This window comes from Benincasa hispida, chromosome 1 (genome assembly GCF_009727055.1).
Source record: "Benincasa hispida cultivar B227 chromosome 1, ASM972705v1, whole genome shotgun sequence".
NCBI lineage: Eukaryota > Viridiplantae > Streptophyta > Magnoliopsida > Cucurbitales > Cucurbitaceae > Benincasa > Benincasa hispida.
The window spans coordinates 5,437,947-5,465,567 of record NC_052349.1 but is presented as its reverse complement, the minus strand read 5'-3'; the positions used below and the strand labels follow the sequence as shown (position 1 = coordinate 5,465,567).

Sequence of the window (27,621 nt, the reverse complement as noted above, 5' to 3'; positions counted from 1 at the left end):
TCTAACTTCTGTGTCTTTTTTTTTGTTGGTGTTGGGGGGGGGGGGGGGGGGTGTTGGGGTGGAAGGCGGGGTTTAAGTATACGATTAACTTTTAACTTCTGTATGTTTATATCTTCTCATACAAATTTAGTTCTTATTTTAAAGCAAATAGCTCTACTAAAGTTCTCCCAAATGCACACAGCACTGGACTGGTAGTGTAAGATCTTCATAAGCACAGGGGTTATCTAAAGCTCTTTTGTCATGCCATTCGTGAATCGTGCTAATTTTTTGCCTTATTGAAAGTACGGGAAAGATGAAAATCAGGCATAGAAAATATATAGTACCTTCAGTCTGTATAACTAGCCTCTCTAGATCTCTAGCTGTCAAGAAAAATGAGAACATTTATGTTAGTTATAGTAAAGAAAAAATAATATAATAGTTCGCCTGAAGGGACAAACTATAGTTTAGACGAGCACATTCCTTACCAATAGAAAGCGTGTACTTACAATAAATTACTATCAGAACACGGAGATTGCAATTCTAACTAGCATCTAAATTAATCAATTCAGATCCTCAGAAGTATTTAATGACAATAAAGGCGGACTTGGAGAATATAAAAAACATAATGAAAAAGATTAGGAACGGGGCTAAGCGGTACTGTTCACCGCGAAGGAGAGAATGTTATAAAGTCCCACAGTCACAACCATCAGCTACTGACTAATCCCCATAGGATAATCCACTACCTTTAAAATAAGAGTTAAATTGTTAGAATATTTTAATAATTTTAGTAAGTCCTCCATAATTTTAACTCATAAACTTCTATATAATTTTACAACTTCCTCCTTGTTCCTAGCAAAGTTTACATTATTTAATTCTCTCTCAGTTAGAACTAGAAGGGCCATGCTGAAAAAGGGGAACAAAACAAAAGGGAACATTTGTTCCGAACTTCCGAGTATATATCTGATTGGGTTTAGCAGAAAAAGTAAGGAACATTTGCAAGTAGGAATTGTAATGGCTAGTGATCTAGAATAGGGTTGCATAAGAATGCCCTGAAAAAAGCTAGAAACAGAAGCCGCACTCCCAAGTCTCCTCCCACTGAGAACACTTATCCTACAAAACCCTTGTGGAGAGTGAATTTGAATAAATTGAAGTTTGAGCCGAAAAGCTCATAGTATTATTTTACATGTACAGGTTACTCTGGAAGTGATCTACAAGCCTTGTGCGAGGAAGCTGCGATGATGCCAATTAGGGAGCTAGGTGGGAACATTCTCACCGTAAAGGCAGATCAGGTGACTCACATAAAAACTGTTGGGACTCTTTTCTCTGTGTTTCACTAAAGATAGGACTTGGGAGTAAAGTACCTTTTCATTAAGTCAATTCATATCATATCATGTGTAATTGCAGAACAAAGCTCGTTGATCAATAATCTTTTTCCCCTTTTGTAATTTATATTTCTATATTATATTGCTAGAGAAACCTCATTTCTTCGATTATCGTATCATAATCTCACCTGTTACAAAGTAATCTCATACAGACATTGTGTCCAATGCCGTCAAGTGATTACAGAGAAGGTGATGTATAGGAAATTTGTATTGTGTTTTAAAGTAGCTTGTTGGGAGACTCGTGCGTTTCGAGCTAACCAAGAGTTTCCTTTCCTTTCATTTTGCGCTATTGGGGATCTGTAAACTTTGATTATTATCAATTATCGTATCATAATCTTACCTGTTACAGGATAATCTCATGGAAACGTTGTCTTAAAATTTTACCTGTACCATTTCATTGAAATGTTATATATACTTTGTGTGCACCAGATAAGGTCATTAAAGTATGGAGATTTCCAGGAGGCAATGAAAGTCATCAGACCCAGTTTAAACAAAAGCAGGTGGCAGGAACTTGAAGAATGGAACCAAAGTTTTGGATCCAATTAGATATGCAGAAATTCTCTATTTTTTAGAGGCAGCTGAAGTGAACTGAAGAGAACTCTTCGTTACTTTGTATAATATTGTACAGCCTTATCTCGAATTAGAACTTCTAAATTGCTCGATTCTTTGGTTTCTTTTTTGAGATGGCCAAAATCTTAATATGAGAGAATAATTTGTATCTAGGAAACAGAATCAATGAAATGTTTATTCGAGCTTAGTTTAGTGTAAACAAAAGTTAATGGTTGAATTCTCTTGCAATTTTTGAATTAAAAAAGAAATAAGACAAAAAAAAAAAAAGCTGAATGCATTTGGACCCTCTCAGTTTTGCAAAATGATTTTACATGGTTTTAAACTTAATGAAAGACTTTACTTCATTTGATTAGTTGACAAATAAATTGATTTTTTATTTTTTATTATTTATTTTTTTTTTTAAAAAAAAGAAGTAATCTATTAAATGGAAAATGAAATATATGAAAAAATTTGTTCCTAATTTTCTTTTTGTTGAAGATGGAATTTTCCTCTCCACTTGATTTCTATTGAATCTTAATGGCTGTGTTTGTAATAGGCAGGCAAATCAGGAGTTGTTAAGCCCGTTTGGGGTTTTGAATTCGTGGATTTTGTATATTGATGCATCTTGCAGGGCTAGGGAGGACATTACCAGATTTGGTGCTGTTCTGCTGGCTGTTGTTTTTAGAATTTGACTAATAATTTGAATGTTTGGTTAACTATGAAAATTATTATAGAAAATTTGAAAGAAAGAGTACTGATTTTAAAACAACTAATAAAATGAGATTTGACTTGTCATCCCATCTAGGTTTGTTATTAGTGATCTATTCGCGTTTGACATATTTGGTCCAAAGAGTTATGGTGAGTGGAATTTTAAACAACTTATTTGGTTGAAGGAATTAATAGTCCTACAACTAAAATTAATTTATATTTTAGGACAAATATCCAAACTGATAATTGTAAACTTATTCAAATATCGATTTTCTAAAATACAGTAAGAGTAATTATTTGGATGGTTCTATAAGTTTGAATGTCTAGATATTTAAGTGATAATAACTGTAAGTTTGAAACGAAAATTTTCAGAACAAAATATAATAAATGAATTAATATACTAACAAAATTCATAAACTCATATATCTACTAAAATTTAATGGTATAAATTGATATTTCTTCAACATTTAATTTAACTCCCGGGACTTTTCAACTCCATTCCTCACCAAACATCACCAGGAAGCCAATTTGTAATAATTTTTTTTTTTGGGAAAAAAAACAAAAAAAAAAATCGGAATGATCGCCCAGTCTCTCTCGGCTGACGCCTGAACCTGTCGTTTCTTCTTCACTGATCCTTAAAAATTTCTCAAAAAGTATATGCCGCTTGGTGTTTCTCTCGTTCAATCCCTCATTTCTTCCCGTTTCCAACGCCAAAATCGCTTAATTCCATCAAATTCAAACCACGATTAAGGCACATGGAAGTGATTATCAATACCTTCACACTCTTTTCCATCGTTTTCTCCCTCTTCTTTCTCTTCTTCTTCATTCTCCTCCTCCAAACCTTCGCCGGAAAATCCATAACCAACTCCGACTACTCGCCGGTGTACGGCACCATATACGGCCAGGCTTTCTACTTCAATAACCTGTACGACCATCTGACGGCGGTGGCGAAGCGGCATAAAACCTTCCGACTCGTCGGGACGGCGTACAGCGAGATATATACAGTTGATCCGAGAAACATCGAGCAGATATTGAAGACGAAATTCGACAAGTACAGAAAAGGAAGGAAAGATCAAGAAGTGTGTGGTGATTTGTTCGGAGAAGGAATATTTGCGGTGGATGGAGAAAAATGGAAGCAGCAGAGGAAATTGGCGAGCTATGAATTCTCGACGAAGATTCTTAGGGATTTCAGTTGCTCTGTTTTCAGAAGAAATGGTGCTAAACTTGTTGGAATTGTTTCGGAGTTCGCCGCCACGGCTCGGGTCTTCGACGTCCAGGTAACGCACTTTCCAATCACTCAAAAATGTGTACAACAATACGGTTGAATAGCAATTTTTTCCTAAAAAACGAAATTGCAAAAATATCTATGCCTTATAATTATATCATTAAACTTTCCATTATAAAAATGGAGCCCTCTCATGTATAAGTGTTAGAATTAGATCTCAAACTTATATAAATGTATAAATGATTAAGATTGTATAAATTTAAAGGTTCAATTTTAATTATTTGAGGATCCAATTTTTACCAATATTGTAAGTTTGAGGTAGGGATGTACATGTGTTGGGTTAAGGGTGTTTTTTTGGATCAATCCGAAAATTCGGGTTGGTTGGGTTACAAGTCAAATGATCCAAATAAAGTCTCCAACTCAATCTAACCCAACCCAACCCTTCAAATTCGGATTGAATTGTGTTGGATTGTCGAGTTATAACTTTTTTTTTTTTATAATTAAAAATATGGAAATTATATATACACATAACACATCACTAAAATCTCATAAAATTCAAAGTCTAAATACTAAATATCTATGATATTTATTACAAACTTTAAACAAAGACAAATATCATAACAATCTTAAAAGAAAAATATTAAGAATTCACCAATTAATGAATACAAAGTAATCAAACTTTAAACAAAGAAAAATGAGTATATATATAAATTTGGGTTGGATTGGGTCAATCCAATTTTTTCATGACCCAATCCAATTCAACAAAAATAGAAAAAAATTAATCCAATCTAAAAACAAAATTAATCCTACGCAATCTTTATATTTTGAGTTGGATAGTCCGAATTGTTTGGATTATTTGAATACCCTTAGTTTGAGGGTATAATTCAAAGTACTATCACGTACTTTTGAGGGTACATAAATCACTTTTTCAAGTTTAAGTCCTCTAGATACAAAGATAAAAAATTCAGATAACTATTACATAATTTCTAAAGTGTAAGGAACAAATAGACACAAACTTAAAACTCCGAGGACTTGTAACAAAAAAAACCATTTCTTTTTAAATAACAAGTTAAATCATATGTTAAAATAAAATTTTGGTTGTGTACTATGAATTTTATTCTATTCTAGTCCTTACCCTTTAAAGTTTCATTTGGTAATCCTTTATTTTTAAAATTGTGGGTTTTTTCCCCCACATTCTTACTCATGATTTTCATATTTTCTATTTGAACGTTTGAATTCTTAGCTAATTTTCAAAATAAAAAAAGTTTTTGAAAACTATTTTTGTTTTTTAAGTTTTCAAAATGTAGCTTTGATTTTGAAAACACTTATAGAAACTATAGACGATAAAATAAATGGTTATCAAATGGAGTATAACTTATCCAAATTTAATCTATTACTTTTAATAGGCCTTAAATTTAGTTTATGTATTTTTCATAAATCTTAAATTCAGTACTTCAAAATTAATTTTCATAGAAATTCATGGAATATTTTAAAGATTTATTGAAAGTACATACTCTAAAATTTGAAAGTAAAAGGGTTAATATAAAATAAAATACAAAGTATTGATTAAAATCGAAACTATACTAATAAGGGATGGAGTGCATGTCAATACCACTAAGGCAAACTTATCTTGTCCAATTAATTTTTTTTTATCAGTGATTTGTAACTTTTTTTTATTTGTGTTATTTAAAATCGACTAAAAATAAAAAATAAAGTATTTTTCGATCAAAATCTTACCATAGTTACCAGAGAAATTATCACTTAATTCTTACTAAACAATTAGTGAAACATAGAGGAACTCGAAAAGATGAAAAAAATCACTTCCATGAATGAAAAACAACTATTATTTATTTGATTTCAGTATTTTTCTTTTAATATTATTATTATTCTAGTCAATTAGAATTTTTAATGAAAATTGAGATCCAAAATGAACGTAGTGGTGACCTAAAATTATACGACTGTTCATTTTAAATCAATATCATTTAATGTTATGATTTTCGTCCAACATTATAACAAATTTGTACTCGTGTTTATATAAAAAGTGAATAGGGAAAATATTTAAACAAATGGTCTCTATGGTTTTTTTTCCCCCTTTATTTCTTTTATTGTTTTTGTAATCTAACTTATTAAAAGTACGTAAGACTATGTTTTGACACTCCAAAAAAGGAAGTGCAGAAATTCATCAAAATTGGATGAAAATAATATTTAAATCATTAAGAGCATTGGTTGGAGTTGGCATGAAGGTGGTCGTTGATGTATATTGCTGGAGTGTAATGACAGTAGTTGCTGATAGTGGTCGACGAGATTGAAAATATTGGAGGGAAGAAGAGTTGAAGTAAATTTAGATGAGTTAGATAAAAATAACAACTCAGTTCCACCCAGGCGAAACAGGCAATTTTTACTTTTGTGGAAAATTTTGGTCACTTTATTTTTTCGAACAAAAACATTTTTGGTTGCAATTCAACGTGATGATAAAAACCATCACTCTAAAACCAGTCTTCCGCTTCTTTTGTTAGGATTTGCTAATGCGATGCTCTTTAGACTCCATTTTCAAAGTTGGGTTCGGCGTCGATTTGAATTGCATGGAGGAACCAAGCAAAGCAGGGAGCGGGTTCATGAAGGCCTTCGACGATTCTAGCGCTCAGGTTTTTTGGCGATACATCGATCCTTTCTGGAAATTGAAAAGATTTCTCAACATCGGCTCCGAAGCTTCGTTTAGGAACAACCTCAAACTCATCGATGCTTTTATGCACCACTTGATCAGTGCCAGGAGAAAATTGCTTCACCAACCAAATCTCGTAAGCCTCATTTCATTCTCCACTATCACTCTCCCTTTAAACATTTAAGGTCCGATTGGGTAATCATTTGGGTTCTTGGTTTTTGTTTTTGAAAATTTATCCATATTTCTTATTATGATTTGCATTTTTTTAAAAGTAGAATGGTTGAATTCTTAACCAAATTCCAAAAATATAAACAACTTTTTGAAAACTACTTTTTTTTACTTCCCAAAATTTTGTAAAGAAAAAATTTAGATGTAGAAGTATTGTCGATATGCTTAATTTTAAAAAACTAAAAAAAAAAAGGTTAAACGGGACCTAGTTTTTGTTTTTTATGCCAGTAAAGTGATTGCGTACCTCTTTAATTATCTCAATTCGATGATTGAATTTGGAAATAACTATTGATGTTCATATTATGGGAGCTACTTTACTTGGTATGTACTGCGAGTTATAAAATGTGTGTTTTTAGCCTTGTAGGATCAGCCCATTGCACCGTAAATTAGTACTTTCCACTTAACCCAAAAATTTAAGCCGATGGGTTATACTAAGTTTTATATTAAAACTTCGATATTCTCCCTCACTTGTTGGCTTAGAAATCTGTAGAAAGGCCAACGAGCATAAATCAATATTACTTGGGAAGAAAGCTATATTACAAGAGTTTGAACACAACATCTTCTAATTTGATACAATGTTAAATCATCATTGATCCCAAAAGTTAAAGTTGATGGATAGTAAGTTTAATTATAATATTTTTAACAGCATTGTGCACATTTTTTAAATGCGAAATATTATAGTTTCATATAGGTGTTTTGTAAAATTAGTCAAGATGTCTATAAGTTGATGACAATTAAGATTATAAATGAGAAAGAACACCATGCTCTTAATGTACTAGTTAAACTAAGTAATATGTTTGATCAACAATTTCTTAATACAATGTTGATAGAAGAGAATTGAATTTGAAACAACCAATTAGTTCAAAAGTTAAGTTGTGGTAACTAGTGGTTTAACTATCATTTTGATGCTACACTTACAGAAACAGAAATAAACTCTTTGCTTTTGTTAACAAGCTTGCTGAATTTTGTTTGGAACTTGAAGAAGAATGACAAAGAGGACATACTTTCGAGGTTTCTGATGGAAAGTGAGAAGGATCCAACAAGAATGAATGATCAATATCTAAGAGATATAGTCCTGAATTTCATGTTGGCTGGCAGGGATACAAGTGCAGGAACTCTGTCTTGGTTCTTCTATATGCTATGCAAGAACCCTTTAATACAGGAAAAAGTTGCAGAAGAAGTGAGCCAAATTGTCGGGGTTCAAGGGGAAGAAGCTGACATAAATTTGTTCATACAAAACTTAACCGATTCAGCTATTGATAAAATGCATTATCTTCATGCAGCATTGACGGAGACTCTAAGGCTCTATCCTGCTGTCCCTGTGGTAAGTTTTCAAAAATCTGAAATTTTGGCTGAATATCTGATGCATGAGAAATGTTAGATAATTAGTATAATTAAGTTAATATTAGTTTAGTTAATTTTAGATTAATTAGTTTGAATTCAATTAGTTCTTCGGCTTATTTTCTTGTATGGCTATAACTTGTACTGGGAGCATTTTTTAGTCATTTTGAAATAGAACTTCCTTATTAGAAAACGATAGATTTTTCTTGTTTGACCTTGAATTTGGCCTAATCGTAAACGTGTTACATCAATATGAGATTGGATGAAATTATCGTGACGGTAAAATGTAAATTAAATGTTGTAGAGCAAGTTTAGGGAGTATTTGGGAGCTCTTCCCTTTCACTCTTTCTACTACACATTTATTTTTGGGCTATTAATTTCTTGGTAGAGTTGGTCATACGACACACGTGGAATTGCCACGTGTTAATCTCTTTTAAAATAGAAGTAAAATTTAAACAACAGTAGAATATAAAATTATGGATATTTATACCAGTTTTAAAAATACTAGTATGTTTGCATATTTCTGGGATGTTTGAAAGTTATTATGAAATTGTTTAAATCACTTCAAAACATATTACCGTAATTTAAAATCAAAGTTGATTAGTATGAAAATCATGTTTTAAAATGTAAAATTAAACATTAGATTGATTTTCAATGGTTGAAGACATGTTTCAATGTGATTTTAACTATTTTAAAATTACTCCTAAACATGCCTTTTACAAGCTACATAGCATTACTGATTGTTATTTAATCTATTGTTAAACGTTATCAAAGTAACTATAATAACAAGAATTTGTGTTAAATGTGTTAGGATGGAAGGACTGCAGAAATAGATGACGTTCTTCCTGATGGCTATAAACTAAGAAAAGGGGATGGAGTATACTACTTGGCCTATTCCATGGGTAGAATGCCCTGTCTTTGGGGAGAAGATGCTGAAGATTTCAAACCTGAGAGATGGCTTGAAAATGGATCTTTTCGGCCTGAATCGCCTTTCAAATTCATCGCATTTCATGTGAGTACTGATTTCATATTAATCATATCAAATTCATCGCATTTCATGTGAGTACTGGTTTCATATTAATCATATCATCATTATATTTTTACGTACGTGTGTTTACCGAGCTTCTTCATCATAGGCGGGTCCTCGAACTTGTTTGGGGAAGGATTTTGCTTATCGACAAATGAAGATAGTATCCGCTGCACTGCTTCAGTTTTTTCGATTCAAATTAGCCGATCCAACGAGAAATGTAACTTATAGGATCATGCTTACCCTTCACATAGATGGAGGTCTCCCACTTCTTGCAGTTCCAAGAGTAAGAAATTTTACTTAAAGCATTGTGAAAGAGTGTACAAGGTAAAAGAACTAGTTGGTAATGTGAATTCTCCTCTTCTTCCACTTCCAAGAATAAGAAAATTACCTATAATGTATTATCAGAAAAGTATACAAGGAAAAAGGACTAGTTTGCAATGTGAATTTACTCATGTCGCGTGTGTGTGTGTGTATATATATAAGCAGGCTTGTTATGAATTAACTAATGGATTGTCAAAATAATTACCCAAGTCAAACTCCCTTCAATTGTTTATTTTGTTTAAATACTATTTTTATTCATTGTGTTAGTCTAATTAATTCTATTTAAACTTCAAAGTATTGTATTCTATTCTATAGTTCTATAGTTTCATCTATTATTGAAAATTTTCAAATATTGTACCAAAAAGTCAAAAGTCAGTCTTAAAATCTTAATCGTTTTTTCTTACGTTTAGTAAAATCGATTTGAATTAAATCTGTTAAGATCACTTCTCAAAATACGTTAATTTCATGTTGACTTTAAAAACAGTATCCTTCTAGATAGAATTTTTAGTTAATATTTAGTTTTCAATTTTATACTTTAAAAAGAAGATTTATTTTATATATTTATCTTTTTCTCATCTAATCAAATCTATTTTCTATTTTTCATGAGTTAAATGCATCATCTTTTAAAAAAAGTATATCATATTCATATTTTTTTTAGATAAAGCTATTTTCTTTAATATTTAAAAATTAATCTATAACAAATAAAATTTATCATATTAAACAATTATTTAAAATTTTAAATTACAAAAAGATTAATAAAAAAAAGTTGATTATAAGTCTATTTTAGTTATTATATCTAAAATAAGAAATTTTTGTATTTATTTATCAAACATTCTAACTTAATTTTTCAAGTTTAAGTTGAAATTTATCAAACAATATTTGTAACATCCCAAATTTCAGAAAAATTTAAGTTAATTATCTAAAATTATTAAGTTTAAGTTTCTCTTTCATTTGGAAAATTGGGGTTAAATTGAAATAATTGAAAAACTTTTATTGACTAAATTGAATTTAATTGATTAAATGTTCAAACTTATTCTCTTGAAAATATTGAATTTTGTTTCCCTTTGATTTTGGATTTTAGGGCCAACATAAAAAAAAATTAAAGAGATAATTAATTTTATGTGGTTTAATTGATTTAAATATTTGAAAGGATTTAATTTGTATCAAATTGATGGATTTTATGCCCTTTAATTTTAGTTTTTGAAGCCTAAATTAAGATAATTTGAAAAGTTAATTGATTTATCAATTTAATAGAATCTTTGGAGATTTTGGAGATATTGTGATAAAATATTTTATCTTTTAAAAATTTTAAAAAAAATAAAACAATTGAGATTTTTTTGAAATTAAATGAGAGTGAAAAGAGAAAAAAAAATTTGGGGAGAAAACAATTCGGTTTTTCAGCGACAGCTTTCACAAAATTGTCGATTACTGGAGTTTGAACCGTTGGATCATGCTCAAATTTGGTTTCGAGACAAATGGAGTTTCATTTTGAACGGTTGGATCATTGTTTGAAGCTATAGTTTGTTCGTAATTTCTGCTGAATAAAATCTGTAAAACTAGAAATTCCCCTTCTATCTCACTCTCGCAAACCCTCCTCATGTAACACCCTCACTACCAGTTGCGAGCCTAAACAATTTATGTTGTCTGACACCAACACCCGCTGCCTATCTATGGTAGCCATGAGCCGATGCACCATCAGTCGCCATTACCTGATCTTTGCCGAAATCTTAAGAAAAACCTTGGGTAAGACTTATTTTCCTTATAATTTGGGAGGTGAAATTCACCTATTTGATTTTGAGTTAAATTAGTAGCCTCTGTTTGGTCTGAAACTTAGATTTAAGATTTGGAAGTTTCAAGGCATTGACCATCAAGCTAAGACCATTTTTTGTTTTGCAGAAAATTGGTAAATATTGATAAGTTTTGGGTAAGTTGTTGGTTGGTTGTTCTTTTGGATTGAGAGTAATAGTGGGAAAATTAAGTTATTGATTTTGAATTTAATTCTTGATCAGATTGGATAATTGAATCAAGTTTCGGAATTTGTATTGGACCAAGCCACAACTTTATGTTGATTGAAGTGTGCTAAAGAAGTTCTAAGGAGATTTTGTTTTGCGTTTTTTAACAAGTTGAGGTAACTGGTACTATTATCGGTGCCTTTGTGCCAGGCTATTTAGTCTAGAATTATAAAGTTAACTAATGGACTCTTGAAGCATGATTTTGTCATTATGTTTTACTTGTTGCATGACAGTTATAAGTATTATGAGCATGTTCGAATTTCTAATCAGTACTGATATTATGTATGTGGTGCATGAATAGACCAATAGAGCGGTTTACTGTCTCGCCTTGACGCATGTTTTATTTCAGAGGACCTACGGGTCTAGTTTCATGTTTGACGGTGCGCCTACGGGCCGCTAGACATGCGTGAGCCGACAGGTTTACATTTATGTTATTTCCATGTTTGACGGTGTGCCTACGGGCCGCTAGACATGCGTGAGTCGACGGGTTCACGTTCATGTTATTTTCATGTTTGACGGTGTGCCTACAGGCTGCTAGACATGCGCATCAAGGCAAAATAGTACGTCTTTTGGTTTTCCTTTCATCATAAAAAATCGATATAGTTGTATGAGCCACGGGCTATTTTTTTTCTTTGCTCGTGGATGCATAGCCTGATCCCAGTAATGGGATCACTTACTAAGTATTTTATACTCAACATTTCTTAATTTATGTTTTTCAGATAATGATAGGAACGGACCGGCGGGTGACGAGAGGACCTGTGATCGTGGCATATGAGACATGTAAATCGCTTCCGCTTAGTTTACGTTTTCAAGCTATTTAAGAGTTTTGATTTGAAACTCGATGTTGGTCAAAATTTTATTTGTTTAAGTTATTTTTTTCTTCATTATTTTAGGGGCTCCGAACAAAGGTTTTACTTATTTATTATTTATTTTGGAAAACTGTCTTTATTATTTTAATGAAATTTATTTTCCTCAATGGTCAATTTTTTTTGAATGTAAATGTATAATTATGAGTAACGACCATTATCAGAGTACTCAAAAGGTCGGATCGTTACGGTATGTTTTAGGTTCTGTAGACCGACTTAAGATGTAAGTCTTGGTTTTGTGTCCCTTATGGCTATTCACGGATCCTTCGTCCTCGCCAGGTATGTTCTTTCATTAAATATTTTATGGAAGATTTGTTTAAAAGTCTTCATGTCTAAACTTTGGTATTGACTGATTGTTATTGCTAGTTTAACAACCTGAAAGAAGTTAATATGAGATGACTATTTTGTTTTTGTGTTATGGAAAGAGAGAAGGATCATAATAAGGTCATTTGGCATTAGTTTGATTCATGGAAGGATTGTTAGAAATGGACAAATATTTCTGTTCAGGAATATTGAAACCTGATAGAACTATGAAGTGTTATGCACTTATAACATGAAAGAAAGAAATGGATATATTTGGTCAAGATATAGAATAAGATAGGTGAATTGGAAATTCATTGGGGAATAATATTAAGTTTTGCATTACGAGAATAAAACTAGTGGTGCTACAAGGAACTTTATCACAAGGCACACGTTCTTAGTTGCGAGATTAAAGTTTCTTTATAAGGTAAGAAAGAGGTGAAGAAGAGACTATAAATTCTATTAAGGATTACTAGATGTTAAAGTCAAAATGTTCCAAGAAAAAAATTTGAAAGGATTAATAGGTCATGATCACTTTCATGGTATTAAAGTTGGTGGAGCGAGTAATGTATGGTGTTTTGGTTCTTTATGTAACGTGCCAAAAAGGAAGAAGAATTACTAGATGGAGGATAAAGCGATAGTATGAGGAACTCTTTACAAGACCTAGGTAAGACGAATTGGTCAAGGAATGCCAAGATGATTGAAATTATAGCTACCTTTGGATGGGAGAAAACGAGTTATTGGATTGAAAAATTCTTAAGCTGCTTGGGTTTGAACTATGTGTTTGTCGCAATGAAAAGGTTCAAGTATAATTAACCATACCAAGAGGAAGGATAAACGTTTTGAAGTTTAAAAGCAATGTTATCTTGTGGGATACCCTACTATAGTTCCAAGTTTGGAATGAAATTTTAGATTTATGGAAAATGTTATAAAAGGTCATATGTCTTGGTTTAGGGATTATGTTTCCCTCCTGAAGTGAAAAGTGCACCTTCAAATTGTTGGGTTAAGCAAGGATAAATGTGAAGAAAATAATAGTATTTAAGGAAAGATTTTATTTATTTGGGGAGATAAATAAAAATTAATGTGTTCAAGATACCTAAATAGTTAAGTATGGTTTGGATTTTAAAACATGATATGGGTGGATACAAAGTGTTGGTTTTATGTAAAAGAGGAATCTCTTATTACCATTTGGAACTTTGGACTGTAATAGGCATTATTCGGAAAAAAAAATATAGCTTGCTTAGGTTTTTGGATTGTAGACTGTGGAAAGAGTAAGACCTCGTTAAAGAGGGAAAAGACGTTGAAAGGTATTAACAAGGTTTAGAGGTTTTGATTGTGGACACGAATATCTAGAACAAGAAAGTAATGAAGCCATCGATTTGATTTGAAGGTGAAAGTAATCTAGCTCCAAGTAAGAAACAAGTTATATGAGTATTAAGGTTGAGTAAATTTGATCTTCCAGAATGACCCCTAGCACTAGAGATGAACTTGAGTTGAGAGCAACTCCTATCCTTAAGGCTTCTCATAGAAAGACTAGTAGAGTTGGAATAGCCTAAGTCACTGATACAAGAACCATTTAGCAAGTGTTTCATATGTGCCTTAATGTTTTGCCTTGGAGCACACATGCTTTGTTTATTAGGAAAGAAAGATGATTCACGCGACTTTGTATCAACTATTACGATTGAATATGATAGCATGTCTCGGTTGCAGGGGATTGTTAGGGCAATTAGGTGCCGAATCCGAATTCTGAATCCTGGACTTGAGATGCCATGAGAGATATGTTTTTTGTTGCATGGACAGTGAGGTGACCCATTCTATGGAGTGTGAACATTCTTAATATAGATGTATGCAATCATGAAGGTCTTTATCTTAGAAACTGGCATCAGGTAATGGTTACAGCTATTATGAGGTTATGGTGATGTATTTTAGAATGACAAATGCTCTACAGTATATGGGGACTTCAAGAGCTTCATTTAAGTGAGATTTCCAGACTCGTGCATAGGAGGGTCTAAATGGTGATATGTGTTTGTTTTAAGATTAGAAAGTAACATGATATTGTTTCAGATAAGTTATACAATTCATGGTAGGAGGTGAAGACTTTTTGAAACGTGGAGTTAATGCTAATTAAAAGTTCTTTGGCAGAATTATCGGTTTGAAGAAGCAATTTGGAAATATGAGGATGAGATAAGAACTAAGTATCACGAGCCTTTAAGGACTTGAACTTTCGAGGGCGAAAGTTTCTTAAGGAGGGAAGAATGTAACATCCTGAATTTCAGAAAAAAAATAAGTTAATTATCTAAAATTATTGAGTTTAATTTTCCTTTCATTTGAAAAATTTGGGTTAAATCGAAATAATTGAAAAAATTTTATTGATTAAATTGAATTTAATTGATTAGATATTCAAACTGATTATCTTGAAAATATTGAATTTTGTTTCCCTTTGATTTTGGTTTTTAGGGCCAACTTAAAAAATAAAATTTTAAAAGATAATTAATTTCATGTGGTTTAATTGATTTAAATATTTGGAAGGATTTAATTTGTATCAAATTGATGGATTTTATGCCCTTTAATTTTAGTTTTTGAAGCCTAAATTAAGATAATTTGAAAAGTTAATTGATTTATCAATTTAATAGAATCTTTGGAGATTTTGGAGATATTGTGATAAAATATTTTATTTATCTTTTAAAAATTTGAAAAAAAAATAAAAGAGTTGAGATTCTTTCAAAAATTAAATGAGAGTGAAAAGAGGCAAAAAAAAAAAAAAAAAAAAATTGGGGAGAAAGCAATTTGGTTTTTCAGTGACAACTTTCACAAAATTATCTATTGCTAGAGTTTGAACCGTTGGATCATGCTCAAATTTAGTGTTCGAGACATATGAAGTTTTATTTTGAACGGTTGGATCATTGTTTGAAGATATGATTGTTCGTAATTGCTGCTTAATAAAATATGTAAAACTAAAAATTATCCTTCTCTCTCACTCTCGCAAACCCTCCTTATGCAACACCTTCACTACCAGTCGCGAGCCAACAATTTATGTCGTCCGACACCAACACCTGCTGCCTATCTATGGTAGCCACGAGCCGATGCATCATCAACCGCCACTGCCCGATCTTTGCCGAAATCTTGAAAAAAACCTTGGGTAAGACTTATTTTCCTTATAATTTAGGAGGTGAAATTCACCCATTTGATTTTGGGTTAAATTAGTAACCTCTCTTTGGTCTGAAAAGTTTTGAGGCATTGACCATTAAGCTAGAGACCATTTTTCGTTTTGCAGAAAATTAAATTGGTAAATATCAGTAAGTTTTGGGTAAGTTGTTGGTTGGTTGTTCTTTTAGATTGAGAGTAATAGTGGGAAAATTAAGTTATTGATTTTGGATTTAATTCTTGATCAGATTGGCTAATTGAATCAAGTTTTGGAATTTGTCTTGGACCAAGCCACAACTTTAGGTTGATTCAAGCGTGCTAAAGAAGTTCTAAGGAGATTTTGTTTTGCGTTTTTTTAACAAGTTGAGGTAAGTGGTACGATTATTGGTGCCTTTGTGCCAGATGACCTAGCACTATTATTGGTGCCTTTGTGCCAAGCGACCTAGTCTAGAATTATAAAGTTAACTAATGGACTCTTGAAGCATGATTTTGTCATTATGTTTTACTTGTTATACAACAGTTATAAGCATTATGAGCATGTTCTAATTTTCAATATTATGTATGTGGTGCATGAATAAACCAATAGAGCGGTTTACTGTCTCGCCTTGACGCATGTTTTATTTCAGAGGACCTACGGGTCTAGTTTCATGTTTGACGGTGTGCCTACGGGCTGCTAGAATGCGTGAGTCGAAAGGTTCACGTTCATGTTATTTTTCCATGTTTGACGGTGTGCCTACGGGCTGCTAGACATGCGTGAGCCGACAAGTTTACGTTCATGTTACTTTTATTTTCATGTTTCATATTTGACGGTGTGCTTACGGGCCGCTAGACATGCGTGAGCCGACAGGTTTACGTTCATGTTATTTTCATATTTGATGGCGAGTCTACGGGTCGCTAGACATGCGTGATCCGACAGGTTTACATTCATGTTATTTCCATGTTAGACGGTGTGCCTACGGGCCACTAAACATGCGTGAGTCGACGAGTTCACGTTCATGTTATTTTCATGTTTGATGGTGTGCCTACGGGCCACTAGACATGCGTACCAAGGCAAGCTAGTATGTCTTTTGGTTTTCCTTTCATCATAAAAAACTGATATAGCTGTATGAACCACGGGCTATTTTTTTCTTTGCTCGTGGATGCATAGCCTGATCCCGGTAATAGGATCACTTACTGAGTATTTTATACTCAACCTTTCTTAATTTATGTTTTTCAGGTAATGATAGGAACGGACCAACAGGTGACGAGAGGGACCTGTGATCGTGTCATATGGAACATGTAAATCGCTTCCACTTAGTTTACGTTTCAAGCTATTTAAGAGTTTTGATTTGAAACTCGATGTTGGTCAAACTTTTATTTGTTTAAGTTATTTTTTTTCTTCATTATTTTAGGGGCCCCGAACAAAGGTTTTACTTATTTGTTATTTATTTTAGAAATCTGTCTTTGTTATTTGAATGAAATTTATTTTCCTCAATGGTCAAAATGATTTGAATGTAAATGTATAATTATGAGTAACGATCGTTATCAGAATACTCAAAAGGTCGAGTCGTTACAATATTTTTCTTCTTTTAACATCTGATTTTTCTAAAAACACAGTTACCATCAATTATTTTAAAGGTTATAACAATACTAAATGGAGCCTAAATTTAAAATAGTAAATGAAGGAGATGCCGTTTGAATTAGGCTCCATATGAAGGGCATATAATTATCTACCTTAATTTAAGTGATTGAACTTTATATATGCCATTTGAGCTATGGTTATTTTGGTAAAATTATTTTTGTGCTTGAAAATTGGTATAGTGCTTCTAAGTGAATGTTTTAAAATTTTTTTTTTAAAAAAAAAAAAAAATTTTTGAATAAGTTTTGTGATTTACATGATTGTAGAAAGTATATTGATATTACTTAAATTAATCATTTGGTACATGTGCTTTTAGAACATTTATTTAAGCTCTATATTTTGAGTTTATATATATATTTCATTGAAATTTCTATTTAAAAATCTATACTTGTAATGTGTAACACTTTTTTTTATTTATTTTTAATCTCATTTTTCCATCACAATTTCAACTTTCAAACATAAACATTTCACTCTATTATATAAAAGGCATATTTGACTTCATCTTGAAGAAATTTCATTGCATGCAGAAAAGAAGCCAAATGACTACTTTTTTTTTTTTAATTACAAAATTCAAAATAGATTTATCAAAACTATAGAAATTAAAATGAATAGTTTAAAATGAGTGATACTTGTTGCATTTTAAACTACACCTATCTTTATACAATTATGTAGTCCACTCCAACTACACAAAAAAAAAAAAATAATAATAATAATAATAATAATAAAAATAAAAATAATAACAGTAGAAAAACGTTTGCTAATTGAGTGTAAAACACAAACATACTTGCAATTATAAAGACCATTTTTTTTTGGATGAATTGAAAAGAGCAATATTAAAGGTATATTCTAGACATCTATTTCTGTGCAATCCACTCTAATAATCTATCTATGTGCAGTCTACTATAATAAATAATTAAAAAAAAATTGAAGGCAGGTAATTAAAAATTTGTTAACTAAAAGGAATGAAAGTAGTTGTAAGTCTAAAATTATATTGGAAAAACACATTTTTGTGCCTAGGTCTTGAGTCTAGTTTTTATTTAGTCTCTAGATTTCAAAATATTACACATTTTATTTTAAGTTTTGAGTTTGGTTTCAATTTAGTCTCTATGTTTTAAAATGATACAATACTATTCTTGACATTTGAGTTTTTGCTTCAATTTGATTCCTATGTTTTAAGATTTACACTTTTAACCTCAATTATTCATTAAATACTCATTTTCCGTCTTTAGTGTTAATCTATTAATATAAAGTTTAAAAAACACTTTTGGTCCCTAAACTTTCAATTTTGTAACAAATTAGTCCATAAACTTTAGTATATAACAGTCTAGTTCTTGTTCTTTTGACATTGTAACAATTTTCCCCCTATGTAAAAAAATTTCATCAAAATTAGATGTCAATTTTTAATATTTTATGATGTAAACTTTATATTTTGTAAAAATATTAGATCTTTAATTAGTTTAACGATTTATTTATGCACGAAATCTCATTAAATCTTAACATTAATTTCTACAATAGGGACTAAATCATTACAAATTTTAAAGTTGAAAGACTAGGTTGTTACATAATAAAATTCAGGGGCTAAATTATTATAAAATTGAAAACATAAGGGCTAAATCATTACAAATCAAAGTCTAGGAACTAAATTATTACTTATATGAACTTTAGGAACTAAAAGTGATTTTTAACCAATTCAAAATCATTAAAAGAATTATAATTAATTACGTTTTACTATTTTTTATCACTTTTAAAATTAAATTTAAAATTGCACTTCATAATTATCTTAATTAATTAATAGAAATTAACGTCAATGATTGAAAGTAAGTATTTAATGAAAATTTGAGGTTAAAAATGTAAAATCCCAAAATCAATAGACCAAATTGAAACAAAATTTGAATCTCAATGATAAAATTATAACATTTTAAAATATAGTGAATAAATTGAAACAATATTCAAAACTCGAGAATCCAAGAAAAGGACTAGAGACAAAAAGAACTAGAGAGTATTTTCCCCAATATTATTTGAACCAATAAATGTAGGAAGGAACCGGTCGATGAAACGATGCGTTTAAGAAGATTAGATACAGACACGGTATAATAATTCAAATTCATTCAACGTCCCAAATTCCCTCGCTTTGCTCCGTCTTCACATTTCTTCCTACCGGAGTTCGACGGTGGCGACCCGATGAAATCTTTGGCGAAGGAAGAAAACCAATCTCCAAAGCGGCGATGGTCCTTGCAAGACTTCGACGTAGGGAAACCCCTCGGCAAAGGAAAATTCGGCAGAGTCTATCTAGCAAGAGAAGTCAGGGTTCGTTTTCCATCCATCTCATTTTCTCTTTGATTCTTATTCAAATATTCATAATATTTGGTTGATTTCGAATCCATAGACCTTCGGTGCTTTGAATTTTAATTTGATTGATTTTTGGATGGCTTTGTTTCGTTCTGGTCTACTCAATATCTTCTAAATCTGAACGGAATTTCATCATTTTCTGGCTGCTTGTGGATTTTCTGATGGATGATTTTGTTGTCAATTTATATCCTCTCCTCATTTCCGGTAAATCAAGTCGAAAGGATTCAATCGCCTTTTCTGGAAACTATCGTAGCTACATAGTGCTATCACTTCCCGATGACCAAACGGAGTGATTTTCCTTAAGTTTTTCTTTTTACCGAATAGCGATTGTACGATTTGTTTCATTAAAGTTAAACATGAATTTCCTTTTGAATTTTTTTTTTATCCAAATATAAGATTGTATATCTGGATGTTTGTTTGACCTTTGGAGCTCCGATTTGATTTTCAGAGCAAGTATATAGTAGCACTGAAGGTGATTTTCAAAGAGCAGATGGACAAGTACATGATTCATCATCAGTTAAAGAGAGAGATGGAGATCCAGACCAGTCTTCGGCACCCCAACATCCTACGCCTCTATGGATGGTTCCATGATGCTGAACGGATTTTCTTGATATTGGAATACGCTCACCGCGGTGAGCTTTATAGGGAGCTTAGGAAAAATGGTCATCTCGACGAGAAGCAAGCTGCCACTGTAATTTTCCTCTCTATATCCTTATGAACTTTACTTTGGACTGAGGACAATGAACCGAAGGATATTAGAAGATTGAGCCAAACAAAATTTTAAGAACTCATCCCATGGGCTTTAGCATTTTTTCAAATTATACTTCTTGTCTTTTTTCTTTCTTGTGCCATTTCACTTCTTAACTTCATATTTCACTGAGATACAGGACACCAGGATCTTGCGATTTAAACTCAGTCTTCATCTATCGTTATCTAAAAGGTTCTTTTGTGTTTGTGTATTGTGAATTTCAGTACATTTTAAGCCTCACACAAGCATTGGCATACCTCCATGAGAAGCATGTGATTCACAGGGACATTAAGCCAGAAAATTTGCTGCTTGATCACGAGGTATAAAATTCTCCTCTTTTTATTATTCCACAGCTTAGAAAATGTTTCATTACATGATTCTCTATAGTAAAATCCTTCTTGTATCCTTGAGGTAGAATCAGGGATTTCACTGCACTTCGTAGATGAAAGAAAGAAGTCAATATTATATGTTTTTCCTTTGTGTGTAACCATGTTGTATTTGTAGGGCCGGTTGAAAATTGCAGATTTTGGATGGGCTGTACAGTCGATAAACAAAAGACATACAATGTGTGGAACTCTGGATTATTTAGCCCCAGAAATGGTGGAGAATAAAGCTCACGACTATGCAATTGATAATTGGACTTTGGGCATCCTTTGCTATGAGTTACTCTATGGAGTGCCTCCATTTGAAGCTGAGAGTCAAAGTGACACGTTTAAAAGGTTAGGATCATAATTTGCAAAAGGAACAAAACTTAGATCTTCATCTTCATAAAGGGGAGTGGCTTCTGGTTACTTTCTTGTGTTGTTCATTCGTATTAGCCTCTTTATATAATGCATATGGCATATAACTAGATTCAATTAGTATTTTTCCTTGAACTTTGATGTCCGTATCTATTTAGTTCTTAAATTCTCAAAAGTGTCTGATAGGTCATCAAACTTTCAATTTTATCTATGTACATGAACTTTAAAAAATATCTAACAGATCCTTCACATATTCAAAAAAAAATTAAAATTCAATCCATCTACTAGATACAAATTGAAAACTTGAATGACTCACTATTAACTCGGTTTCTGGGCCATAATCATTCTGTAGGACCTAAACTGACAATTTTGTATGAAGTATATCCATTATTAAAAAATTTAAATAGGTCGAGGACATGTTAGACATGAGAATGAAACAAAATTGAAAGTCAAGGCCTATTAGACACAAAGACCTATTGAACACAGATTTGGAAGTTCCCCAACCCTCACCATGATCAAAATTCTAAATAGTTCTATGGGCCATATATGCAGGATAGTGAAGATTGATTTGAATTTTCCTTCGACCCCTCGTGTTTCTTCAGAAGCAAAAGATCTAATAGGCCGGGTTAGTTAACTTTCGAATGCCTTTATTTGGTAGGATTAGGAATTATATGCATTAATTTTGCTTTGGTTCTTAATGGTATGAAATTTTAACACAGCTCTTGGTGAAGGATTCCTCTAGAAGACTTTCACTTCAGAAGATAATGGAGCATCCATGGATAATCAAGAATGCAGATCCATCTGGTATTTGCAATACTAGGTAGAACCATCACTTCACTTTTAACTAATTGGTCTTAAAATTATGGCTCCTTACGTAAAATAGAGTTTCATTAAGGTATGTGTGTAATTTTCTAATATCATTGTATTCATGACTTTTAACCATAATGTTGAAAAGAGTTGCTAGTTGCTTTCCTACTGGCACAGGCTAAATCATGCCCATGGGGCAAAATGTTACTAATTTTCCCCACTTTGATATGATTTTGAGTTTTTTAAACTAGATTCTCAAATATATGTAATCAGGAATCTAAATTGATCTTAGTTAATTGTTTATCTTAGTTAAACATGTTATCTCAAATCTTTGAAGTATTATTTTTGCAAATGCAGAATGTTACGAAAATTAGGCTATAGTAGCATAAAAAAATTATTTATTTTGTTTGGATTACAAAATAATGAACGTACGATATTACCAATTTGAGCATAAGTAAATTAGTTAAAAATATACACTCCTTGACCCAGAGATTAGATGTTTATTTTTTTTTTTAATTTAAAAATAAAATATATATTTATAAAAAAACCAACAAAAGAATTTTACTTCAAAGTTATGTTCCATGTTCTTTACTTTAGTATAATAACCCCTAGATCAATTGAACTATGCTCACTTGATCTATGCAGTGAGCAGTTAAATTCAAATTTAGGCTAGCAAAATATAAAACCGTTTTTTAGAAAGCAAACATTTGTACTTACTAATTCATGATTAGCAATTTAATTAAAAGAATATAATCGATATAAATTAATTTCCTTTTAGCACAACAATTCTAAAGATGAGTGATCAAACTTCAATTACCACGACCCCTCTAAGTTTGCAATATGAATTAGAAATTATTCCACCATTTTTGTCACTTCCCCTCAAATCTCCAATTTTTTTTTAGTGCAATTTAGAGTGATTAAACCTCCGACCTTTTGGGACGGAAGTCACACTAATACCACTGGGCCAAGCTTACTTGACGAGTGTCTAATTTCTTTAATTCAATATAAATAGATCGTTTGTCAATATAGCTCAACTAGCATTAAGCATCGACTTCAAGGTCAAAAGGATCATTTCCAGAAAAAAGAAAAAGTCTCCCAAGAAAAAGTTACACAGTTTTGTTGATTATCCCAAAATTCTCTTAGCTTTTCGGCTGACGAACGAGGGAACAGAAACGTCGCTTCAGAAAATTTGCACATTTTTGTTAATTATCCAAACGAAAACATATTTAGAAACCTATTTATCCAAAACATATTTAGAAACCTATTTCCAAACTTTTCTTCGCTTTTCAGTACGAGAAAATTTGACTACTCCCTGTACCTCAACTGCTCTACCATCATCACTCTTTCTTTTTCCAACAAGATTATCCCCCAGTCTTGTTTACATGCCGAAATGGTACAAACCCGAAACGAAAAACAGCAGAAATAGAAGATTTCTAAAGCCAAAGGGTTCTGATTCATACCTTCTCAGTGAGAGACATTTTCTTAGGCTGTGATCGTGGTGTCAGTAATGGTGGTCTCACTGCTGCTGCTGACGTTGCTCCTTGCTTCAGTGTGTCTCCCTTTGTTGTCGGCCTGGATCGACATTGAAAGATTCGTGTTTGGTGTTGCAGGTTCGAGTTTTGTGAGCGGTGTCATTACTAAAGGTAGCATAGTGCCATAGGTAGCAGCAGGAGGAGCAAGAACGGCTGCATTTTGGAAGGGCTTCAAATGCTTCTTCGAACCTCTGTGCATATGTAAAGCACAATACTTCTGATTTGGAATAACGTCTCTCCTGCATCGCCACTTCTTCCCATCCGTTCGTCGACACCGTCCTGGTTCAAGTTCAAGGTTGATTTTACTGTCACACAATGAGCTGCTGCAACCAGGAACTGAGGGGGGCAAATGACATTAGTTGAAGACTTCATTAAGAAGCAAGATTCAGGTCAGCAAACACAATCAGAAAAAAATTTGGCAATCTACACCATGAATTAGAACGGTTTTACTAACAGTAAAAGATACAAATTGGAATAAGTACAGTAAATCTTGTGTACAAAAATAAGACTAGTCCTTTAAAAACCAATAAATTGTTTCACATATTATGTTGCCAATTGCAGCATTCAAGTTCCACCGTCAGAGTTCAGACAAAGTTTACAGCTAGGACATCACAAGTACAATAGTTTCTCTCAAAGCTGTAATAATAATACCAAAAAATGTAAATATATTAGAGGATTAGCTTTTGACACAAAAGTAATCTTCATGGATAGTGAGGTACAGTAATGAATGGCATAACAAAATACATCATTTTGCATGCAACAGTTTTAACTTTAAAAAAGATGTGCGTATAAAAATAATGGAAATTATGCAAAAAATCATCAAATAACGGTTGCATAGTTTATGACCTGAAAAACTACTCAAGTTTCAAATATTTGGCTAAACTGATAGCCTTCCAAACAATATCTCATAAAATAAATTTAAAAACCATTTTGCAGCACACAAACAATTAGTCCCGAAATAATACCTTGAAGAACACTATTAGGAGAGAACCCAAGACCTGGAGATGCGATCTTCTGGATATTGGGATCATTTCTTCCAATGTTGTTACGGCTCTTGCTGCAATTCTCACGAAAATTCATGTTGCAAGCATCTTTCAAGTCGACTATATAACTAGTGGGAATGCTGGTAGTAGCAGTTGGATTAATACTGGGAACTGTTGTAATACATGTAGCAGTGGTGTTGGGGGCACTGACAGGGACCATTCTGATGGTTTTAGTTGCATCAGCACAGCTGGTAACAATGGCCGATGCACTGTGCATGCTGCCAGTAATGGTTTCAGTAACTGATTTAGGAAGGGTATCAGAAACTGTTTTGGGACCAGGGACTACAGCTTCAACGGGGAGAAAGGGGATGGCAGTGGTAAAATTACAGCTTAAATGATTCTTGGTTTTGTTATTCCCACAAATGGCGGAGGTAGGAACATCAAGTGTACATCTTACATCTCTGTCTGGATTGTTGAGTATGATTTTCTTTGATGGAGAATCATTTTCTGAAGCTTCCACAGGCTTTCTTGAACGCTGTCGGCCTCTATGCATGTGCCGTTCACAGTATTTCTGTTGCGGAACAGTTTTCCGGCTACATCTCCACTTCTTGCCATCAGTTCTTCTACATCTCCCTGGTTCAGGATCCATCATACTTCTGTAATCAAATCCCACTGGACTGAATCCTATAACTGCAGACAATTAATAAAGAGAAACGAAATTTACAAGCAAATTATAAAAGATGGGTTAAAAATACAAAATCCCACACATTGTGATTATTAACCATGTTTCAAAACAGGAGAGCACCTCATTAAGTTATTGAAATAAAATTATTCTGAAATGGCTCTCGGTTGAATCCTCAATAAACTCAGCTGTCCAACAGAGATGCCCTCCAACACATATTCACGCACACTACTTTGAGAAGAGAATAATTTGGGGGGCAAAGATGTATTTCCCCAGATGGTAATATATTCAACTGATAGTTCATTATTGTCTCCTGAGATACTGTAGGATCCAATATAGAGTCCAAAATTTGGATGTTTTGTTGTGACCATAATCTTTCAAATAATAATAATAAACATATGTGCTATTTCTTTCCAATCAAACACCCAACAATATAAACGTAAACACAAAAAACCAAAGAGTACTCAATTTCCTAGTAATCAAAAAGTTATTCCCAAGTCCAACAATGGGTCGCAGAGAATTGCTGTGCCCATACAATGCCAAAACAATCAAATAAATACATCCGGTAGACATTGGCAAAAGGACAATGCACAAACAGGTGATTTGGGCGGTTCGTCTCTGCTGGGATGTTTACATGAAACAAACCACTGAGGCGGTAAGTTGATAAGACAAACACAGTTCAATCAACAAGAGAACATGACTAAATCCAATGAACAAGCACGTAATATTTTCCCTTAATAACAAGAATTTGCGGGTGTTCATTTTCACCCTGAACCCTAACATCAGTGAAAAAAAACAGTTCTTACCTAACGAGCAATTTCGAGGCATGATTATTGCATCTATGATCATCGCTAATGGAAAAAGAAAACTCGGAAAAATTTTAAAAAATAGAATAGTTGAATTTGCTATATTACTTCAACAAAAAAAGATTTCCAGACGAACTTTTATCCAGATAGTACCTTAAAAAATTCATTTAGACCGGATTTAATACTATATGCAATCTCTAGTATACCGATTGTTTTCAAATTCAGAGCAACCATACTATCAATCACACCACGTATTTTAATTGAAATATAACAGCACAAAAACAAGCACCAATATCTTCAATTAACACAGAAGCAAGAAATTGGAAACGGTTTTGAGTATCTCAAAGAATTAAACTCGCTTACAGCTACTGTAGCGCTCGTAGACACCACTGACATTAGAGTCCAAGATCCTGGCGGCACTCTTCCAAATTGGAACGAGAAGGTGGGTAGGAACACGGAGACCAGCAGCCAGGTACTTGTAAATAAGAACTTGCTGCTCGAGCTCCTGCAATTGGCCAGCCGTAAGAATCGGCTCCCTCGACCGACGAGCAATCGAGGTTCTCTCGTTTCGACTTCCCGCGGAATTCGTGCCAATTTGAAGACCGAGATTAATCGACGGCAACACCGGAGTCGATAACTCGTCGTCTTCCGGCCGATTAACCTCCTTTTTCACCTCCATCATCATCACGGCCGTTGCCGCCTCATTGGCCTTCCGCGGCCTTAATCCTCTCCCTGAACAATCACAAGAAGTAAAAATAATAAGAAGAAAAAAAAGTCTACAACAACAAACAGGATACATAACCAAAAATGGTGAGTAGTAGAACAGAGAGAGAGAGAGAGAGAGAGACAGAAATACCAGTTTCTGAAGAAGGAAAGCTCTGAAGTGGATGAACTTCCATAGGAATTTCGGAAACATGAGCTCGATTCTCGATGCATCGCTGCAGGATTTTAAATGCAATGAAGATGAACAAATTTTCAAATGGGAAAAGGCCAAAAACAAGAAGCTCTCCTCTCTCTCTCTCTACAGAGATAGAGGGAGAAGAGAGTTAAAGCGGGTGACAGAGTTTTCTGACATATTTCAGGCTTTTCTTCTTTACTTAAAAAAAATATATCATTTTGGTCATAGTTCGATTTTAATCCTTAAAATGTTAAATGTCGAATTTTAATTTTCAGAATATCATTTTTTTCTAGGTCTTAAATTTATTTTTTATTTGGCCCTAATTTTTTATTGTTGTATTTAGATTGACGGGAGAAAATATTTTTTAACGATAACAATTTTTGTTTAAACCTTCTTTTATAAAACGGTTTAAAAATATTTTCAAGAGTATTTCAAAAATTATTTTTAGTATTTGTAAAAAACTTCCACTTTTTCTAAAAATAATTTATTTTCAAAATTAAATATTTGAAGCTAAATTGAGAAATACATTTTATTACAGCAACATTCGCAACTACCAAAGTGCAAATAAACCTACGTTCTTAAGTTTTCAATGTGGTTTCAATTTAGTCTCCTTCAGATTTCAGTGTTGTTTCACTTTGTTCATTAAATTTAAAAGTTTATAATTTTTAACCTCAATTTTCATTAAATAATCATTTTTTTCATCCCTAGTGT

At 32.5% G+C, this 27,621-nt stretch overlaps 4 protein-coding genes across 7 annotated transcripts in view; 3 read left to right on the top strand and 1 right to left on the bottom strand.

Annotated features, from left to right (window-relative positions):
* The window catches only part of LOC120070200 (spastin), a 14,577-nt gene extending 12,429 nt beyond the window's left edge, over positions 1-2,148 (top strand). The window contains exons 12-13 of the mRNA XM_039022066.1: positions 1,152-1,268; positions 1,791-2,148. Coding sequence (XP_038877994.1) covers positions 1,152-1,268; positions 1,791-1,907 — 234 coding nt within the window. The 3' untranslated portion in view covers positions 1,908-2,148. The remainder of the gene's footprint in view (positions 1-1,151; positions 1,269-1,790) is intronic.
* A 927-nt stretch (positions 2,149-3,075) lies between these two features.
* Positions 3,076-9,655, top strand: LOC120069861 (cytochrome P450 704C1-like). 2 transcript variants are annotated; one of them, XM_039021684.1, is made up of 5 exons: positions 3,076-3,895; positions 6,360-6,641; positions 7,719-8,057; positions 8,886-9,086; positions 9,211-9,655. In XM_039021684.1, the coding sequence occupies exons 1-5, from the start codon at positions 3,374-3,376 to the stop codon at positions 9,403-9,405; spliced, it is 1,539 nt and encodes a 512-aa protein (XP_038877612.1). In that variant the 5' UTR covers positions 3,076-3,373; the 3' UTR covers positions 9,406-9,655. The 2 variants fall into 2 exon arrangements, with proteins under 2 accessions (XP_038877612.1, XP_038877606.1); XM_039021678.1 differs by having other exon boundaries at positions 7,716-8,057.
* A 9,738-nt stretch (positions 9,656-19,393) lies between these two features.
* Positions 19,394-22,177, top strand: LOC120088937 (serine/threonine-protein kinase Aurora-3). 2 transcript variants are annotated; one of them, XM_039046376.1, is made up of 6 exons: positions 19,394-19,672; positions 20,163-20,405; positions 20,687-20,782; positions 20,967-21,181; positions 21,755-21,827; positions 21,922-22,177. In XM_039046376.1, the coding sequence occupies exons 1-6, from the start codon at positions 19,547-19,549 to the stop codon at positions 22,024-22,026; spliced, it is 858 nt and encodes a 285-aa protein (XP_038902304.1). In that variant the 5' UTR covers positions 19,394-19,546; the 3' UTR covers positions 22,027-22,177. The 2 variants fall into 2 exon arrangements, with proteins under 2 accessions (XP_038902304.1, XP_038902311.1); XM_039046383.1 differs by lacking the exon at positions 21,755-21,827.
* On the bottom strand, positions 21,020-27,094 carry LOC120088928 (growth-regulating factor 9). Of its 2 annotated transcripts, XM_039046371.1 has the most exons (5): positions 26,869-27,094; positions 26,376-26,744; positions 24,507-25,214; positions 23,470-23,877; positions 21,020-21,153 (listed from the first exon to the last, which is right to left on the bottom strand). In XM_039046371.1, the coding sequence occupies exons 1-4, from the start codon at positions 26,909-26,911 to the stop codon at positions 23,492-23,494; spliced, it is 1,506 nt and encodes a 501-aa protein (XP_038902299.1). In that variant the 5' UTR covers positions 26,912-27,094; the 3' UTR covers positions 21,020-21,153; positions 23,470-23,491. The 2 variants fall into 2 exon arrangements, with proteins under 2 accessions (XP_038902299.1, XP_038902296.1); XM_039046368.1 differs by lacking the exon at positions 21,020-21,153 and having other exon boundaries at positions 23,124-23,877.
* Positions 27,095-27,621: the final 527 nt, after the last annotated feature.